The sequence below is a fragment of the Rhincodon typus genome, chromosome 22, assembly GCF_021869965.1.
Source record: "Rhincodon typus isolate 14 chromosome 22, sRhiTyp1.1, whole genome shotgun sequence".
In the NCBI taxonomy this organism is placed as follows: Eukaryota; Metazoa; Chordata; class Chondrichthyes; order Orectolobiformes; family Rhincodontidae; genus Rhincodon; species Rhincodon typus.
Genome location: NC_063353.1, coordinates 4665106 through 4671905, shown reverse-complemented (window position 1 = coordinate 4671905; position 6800 = coordinate 4665106). Strand labels below are relative to the sequence as shown.

Sequence of the window (6800 nt, the reverse complement as noted above, 5' to 3'; positions counted from 1 at the left end):
TGGATGTGGGTACAGTTACAACATTTAAAAGATATTTGGATAAGTACATGAATAAGAAATGTATGGGCCAAACGCAGGCAGGTGGGACTAGTTTAGTTTGGGATTACAGTCAGCATGGACTGTAGACCAAAGTGGGTCTGTCTCCATGCTGCATGACTCTACGACTCTTGATAGAACCTTTGGGGGTGGTGGAAGGGGGTAAAGGTGAAGGAACTGAAAAACACAATCAATTAGCCTCTGCAGATTAGAGAAGAGTGAGAAGAACATTAACAGAGCAGGCATGGAGGAATGGATTAATGAGTGGTCTCGAGAAGAACTGGTGTGGCGTAAAGGAGGATTATATCTTAACACTGGGTATATGTGCACACGGTGCTATGTAATAGTAATGGTAGTTTACATAGGACTAAAGTCCAGGTCTGTAAAGCTCCAAGTAAGACGTTCTCTTTCACCATCCTCTGTATATAGTTATATAGCCAATCAAACCCCTGTCACTGTTCACTCACAAGACTGTAGATCTCATCTTACTATATTTGTAACAAGTGTTATTCTGCATATCCAACAGAAAGATGAGCATATGCTGGTTCCCATGTTAACACCTCTGAAATAGACCAAATCATCAAAATTAACAAGGAACTGCCCTTCAATCACAGTCCCTAAACCTGACTCATCAATTTACTTATAATCCTCTTTGAAGGAATCCTACAACAGGTACTACACATCATGAGTATGTCATTGGCTGGAAGGCACTTTGGGACATGGTCCTGAAGGAGCTGCATAGATGCAAGTCTTCTTCATTTTTAAAGGGGCTGAGGACCAACGACTTAATCATCTGTATCAGCTACGTTAATGATAATGGTGGTTTCCTCCCCCTGGAGGGGGGCCATCAGTGGCATAATGTCAACCTTCCATCCTCAGGACCGTGTTTTCTGAGCCTGGGCAGTAATCTTCCCTTTGGTCACCAGTCGCTCCACTATGGGAAGGAGGATATTCAATTGGAAAGGGTACAGAAAAAATTTACAATGGGGTTACCAGGACTGGAGGGTTTGAGTTATAAGGAGAGGCTGGCACTTTTTACCTGGAGCGTAGGAGGTTGAGGGGTGACCTTATAGAGGTTTATAAAATCATGAGGGACATGGGATAAGTGGAAAGCAAAGATCTTTTCCCCGGGGTGGGGAAGTCCAAAACCAGAAGGCATACGATTAAGAGGGGAAAAGATTTAAAAGGGACCTGACAGTGGTGTGTGTGTGGAACAAGCTGCCAGAGGAAGTGGTAGAAGCAGGTAAAATTGCAACATTTAAAAGACATGTGGATGGGTACATGAATAGGAAAGATTTGGAGGGATATAGGCCAAATGCAGGCAAATAGGAAACTTGGTTGGCATGGACAATTTGGGCCGAAGGGTCTGTTTCTGTGCTGTACGATTATTACTCTTAAGAGGATTCTGACGTGCAGCCCTACTTCACCTGTTCAAGAAATAAATGGTCCCTCACTGTATTTCACAGCTGATCCAGAGGATGATTTGCTTTTGATTTATGTATCTCCATGCAGAAATTAACAGCTTGCATATCAAAAATATTCTTATTTTTCTGTCTTGTAACCTTCAAAACACAGATCAATGGTTAGCCCCTCAACAGCACTACAGTAATATATAGTCAACACATTGTTATCAATAGCCAGGCTGCAGTGGCATGGTCAGTGGTTAGCACTGCTGCCAGTGACCCAGGTTCAATTCCACCCTCGGGCGACAGTCTGTGTGGAGTTTGCACATTCTCTTCTTTCCACAGTCCAAAGATGTGCAGGATTGGCCATGCTAAATTGCCCATAGTGTTCAGGGATGTGCAAGCAAGGTTGGTTAGCCATGGGAAATGCAGGGTTACAGGGATAGGGTGGGGTGTGGGACACTCTTCAGTGGTTCAGTGTGGGCTTGAATGGCCTGCTTCCACACTGTAGGGATCCGATGATTAAATTCTCCTCCCTTTACCTCTCCTTTGCCTTTTGTTCTACTACACCTTGCACCTTTAACCTTTCCCTGATCCCTTCTGCTCCACTTGCCCCTCTGCCTCCTGCAAAAAAAATCCTTTTTCCACCTCTTTTTCATTCTGAAGAAGAGTCATACTGGACTCGAAAGCTTAGAGTCATGGTCACAGAGTCAGAGTTGTACAGCACAGAAACAGAATCTTTGGTCCAACTTGTCCACACTAACCAGATATCCTAAACTAATCTAGTTCCATTTGCCAGCATTTGATCCATATCCCTCTAAACCCTTCCTATTCATGCACCCATCCAGATGCCTTTTAAAGTTGCAATTGTATCTGCATCTACTACTTCCTCTGGCAGTTCATTCCACACACGCACCACCTTCTGTGTGAAAAATTTGTCCCTTAGGTCACTTTTATCTTTCCCCTCTCACCTTAAATCTGTACCTTCTGGTTTTGGATTTCCCAACCCCAGGGAAAAGACCTTGTCTATTCACCCTATCCATGCCCCTCATGATTTTATAAACCTCTATATGGTCACCCGTCAGCCTCTAACACTCCAGGGAAAATAGTCCCAGCCTACTCAGCCTCTCCCTAGAGCTCAAACCCTCCAACCTTGGCAACATCCTTCTAAATCTTTTCTGTATCCTTTCAAATTTAACAATATCTTTAACACAGCAGGGAGATCAGAATTGCAGTATTCTAAAAGTGGCCTAACCAATGTCCTGTACAGCTGCAGCATGACCTCCCAACTCCTATACTCAGTGCACTGACCAATAAAGGCAAGCGTACCGAACACCTCCTTCACTCTCCTGTCTACCTGCAACTCCACTTTCAACTTTGCTCCATAGATGCTGCCAGACCTGCTGCGTTCCTCCAGCAGTGTCAGTTTTTATTTCAGATTTCTAGCATTGCAGAATTTTGCTTTTTGCATTAAACACTGCTGTTCACTTAAAAAAAGATAAGCTTTATTAGTTTAAGATATAAACACATCATCCAGTCAGGACCAGTTGAGACTTCCCCTCTTTTTAAAAGGGCATACAAGTGAAAGCCAGTTAGAAAGACTGACAAATTATGATTTAAATGGAGATTTGCATTGCCTTGCCACTATTTTGCAGTTCATGCAAGATATTCAAATTAAAACTATATAAATACCACATTTAAAAAAAGAAAATCAAACCATTTTCGCTTCTTGGTGCAGCAAAATATCTCAGTGATTGCCACCATTAGTATACAAAATTCGACCTTTAAATGTCATACACCCTTTGAAGTACAATTGGTTCAGAGTATAAAAATATTTTTTTTGCTCTAGTACCTTCGCAAGTTTAACAATTTCAAAAGGTTAGATACATTCAAATTGGTTTTAAGAGAACAAAAGTGACTTTAGTCAAGATATGTGGCTGGGAACTTGGCAGTGTAATTCCCAGCATTCTGGATAATCCCAAACTGGATATGTTCTTCAATCCCAAAGTATGAAGTACTCCTTGTTATTGCTTTGACTTGCCTCCCTCTCCTTTTGAATTGAATCATTTTATTTCGCAATATAGGCTTTCCACCACAGTTCAAATATACATCATGTGAAATCACACATTGGTTGAAATTACTCATTTTGTTTTGTTCCAGTTGCCCCAGGAATCAAATATTTGGCAACATGTGACTGGTGCATAGATTCCATTCATTCTGGCCAAAATACTCAGTGTTGTCTCACAATTAATTATGGGATGTTCCATACAGAGGAGGAACTAGAAGTTTACAAGTTGGATACAGGACCTTCATGGCTGCTGTTTTACAATTCAACTCAATTAACTCAACCTTTTCAACAAACACAATGTGAAATCACTCTTTGACCGGCAGGGGGGGGGTTGCGCTGGGAATCCTGCAGGAAGCAACTCACCTCCTGACTCCCTAAATCTATCTATAAGGCACAAGTAAGTTTGACGAAAAACTCTCCATTTGTCTGCATAAATGCAATGCCAACAACACTCAAGAAGCTTGACACCATCCAGGACAAATTTGTTTCCTATTGAATCCCCCACCTTCAACACTCACCCTCCACCACTGGTGCACAATCACTACCATTTAGAAAGATAAAGGCAACAGATACACGGGAACACCAAACCCTGCAAGTTCCCCTCCAAGCTGCTCACCACAACAACTATGAAGATAGTGTGTACTGACCCTATGATGGTACATGAGATTGATGGCAAGTAAGAAGCTAACACCACCAAATTTGTGAAATGCACAGGGTATACTCCTCTGGCAGATGTTCAAAAGTAATTCTCCTCTGGTAGATATTGATAGAAGGAATCTGACAGGACGACTTGGCTCCTGATTTCATGATAATCTTGGTCCAAACATGGACAAAATAGCTGAATTCCAGAGGTGAGATGATAGTGATAGCCCTTAACATAAAGGCTGCATTTGACTGAGTGTGGCATCAAGGAGCCCTAGCAAAACTGGAGTCAATGGGATTCAGGGGGCAAACTCTCTGCTGGTTAGGGTCATACCTGGTACAAAGGAAGATGGTAATGGTAGTTGGAGGTCAATCATCTCAGCTCTAGAATACTGCTGCAGGAGTTCCTCTAGACTCATCCAGTTCCAGTTAATTCACTAATAACTCCTTTATTGATGATTGCCTAATGTTCAGTACCACTTACAACCCCTCAGATACTGAAACACCCATGTATATATGCAGCAAGACCCTGACAGCTCTCAGGTTTGGCAGGGTAATCAGTAAGTAACATTAGTACCACCCTAGGGCAATGCAATGACCATCTCCAATAAGAGAGAATCTAACAATCGCCCCTTGATATTCAATGGCATCACTACCACCAAATCCCCCCACCATCGACATTCGGGTAGTCACTATGAACCCGAGATTCAACTGGCCAATCATATCAATGCCATGGCTACTAGAGCAAGTCAGAGGCTGGAAATTCATTGGTAAACAGATAACCTGACAATTCCCTAAACCAACTGCATCACTGAGAAGGTACAGGTAAGGTTTATGATGGCATTCTTTCTACTTGACTGGATGACAGTAAGAGCAGCAACACTCAAGAAGCTGAATACTTTCCAATAGACAGCAAAGATGAATGGCACCTCAACCTTTAGCTTAATCTTTCACTACCATGCAACAGGAGTATATTGCCTACCACATGCAGAATACACTACAGCATCTTGCCAAAGCTTCTATATCAGCACTGCCCAAACCCATGATCTGTACCACCAACTAAGGGCAAGGGCACCTCAATGTTCCCCGCCCCCAAAGTTCTCACACTTTTCATGGCTTGGTCATATGTTATCGTTCATTCATCATTACTGGGTCAAAATCCTTCACATTCCTTCGTAATCCTACCACTGCCACACAAAGGATTAGCAAAGATGTCCACTCTACTTTCTTAATGGGAATGCGAAAGAAATGCTGGCAATGCCCACATCCCAAAAATGAATAAATGGTATAGTGGTATTGTCACAGAACTAGTAAGCTGGGGACCCAGGTTCAAATCCACATGGCAACTGGTTGAATTAGAACTCAAAGATCTGGAATTAGAAAAAGGATAACAATGGCCAAAAAAAATATTCTACTGAAAAATCCATCATGGTTCACTAATGTTCTTTTAGGGAAGGGAATCTGCTGTCCCTACCTGGTCTGGCCTACATGTGACTCCAGACCCACAGCAATGTGGTTGACTCTTAACTGCCCACTTGGGCAATACATGTTGGCCTAGCCTGTGATATCCACATCCCGTGGATTAATAAATAAAAAATAATTCCACTATCTTGCAATTAGAAGTGAGACAACAGCGTCGAGTGTTTTGATGATGAATGTGAAGTGTGGGAAAGTGGATTAGGATTATGAAGACAATTGGAATGCCAGGGAAGCTGGCAGGAATACACCAGTGGGAAGGCTATGTTTGGAAGTTGTGGACAACATCGCTGCGATGGATAATAAGGTAGGCCGTGTTGGACTTTCCAAATGGCTTCAAATCCAGTTATTTCAGGCACTTTTCTTCTAATTGAGAGTTAGCCTCAATGACAACATGGTTTGCCCCCAGAATGCAATCTGGCAGAATCATGTTCCGAACGTCAAAGTTCCTTTGGCCCTCAATGCGTTGCAGCCACTTGATGGTTCAGCTGAGATGTGTTTGGTCCAAGAAAGCCCAGGCGTTGCTTGTTCTTTCGTTGCTCGGTCATCTGCAGAGGAAAGTAAAAACTCTGCATCAAGAACAATTACGCAGCAAAGCTCGCCATGCCTGTGCCAATTTCTCCACAGCTCTGAAAAATCTTAATTTAAACCTAATTTCCTAGTCAACCTGTTCAGCGATGTTATTACTCACCTCTGGAGCAGGTGGGATTTCAACCCAGGTCTCTCAGTTCAGGGTAGGGACACTATCACTGTGCCAGATGAGGTCCCCCCCACCACCTCCCACAGCTTTGTTTTTTTTTTATATGACCTATTTTTCTAATCAACTTGTTCGAAGATGTTAGTACTCACTTTCGCAACAGGTGGGACTTGGGGTTCAGGGGCAGGGACACTACCACTGTACCACAAGAGGGTCCCCTCTCCACGCAGCTTTGTTTGTTGTTTGGGCTCGACCACTACACTACACCTTCCCTTCTTCTCTGTCTTTATAGGAACCACAGGAGACCATTCAGCTGTTTGACCCTGTTTCATCATTCTGTAATTCCTGATCTGTGACCTAATTTTACATCCCTGCATTTTCCCCATGTCACTTATGTGTTTGATAAGCAAAGATACAATGATCCCAGATTCAAATTTGATAATTGACCCAGCATTGATTGCTGTTTGTGGTAGAGTGT

At 42.7% G+C, this 6800-nt stretch overlaps 1 protein-coding gene across 1 annotated transcript in view; it reads right to left on the bottom strand.

Moving 5' to 3' along the window:
* Positions 1-2922: 2922 nt before the first annotated feature.
* Positions 2923-6800, bottom strand: part of itpr2 (inositol 1,4,5-trisphosphate receptor, type 2) — a 200613-nt gene continuing 196735 nt past the window's right edge. Inside the window, exon 57 of the mRNA XM_048610561.1 lies at positions 2923-6173. Within this exon, the coding sequence (XP_048466518.1) occupies positions 6084-6173 (90 nt within the window). The 3' untranslated portion in view covers positions 2923-6083. The remainder of the gene's footprint in view (positions 6174-6800) is intronic.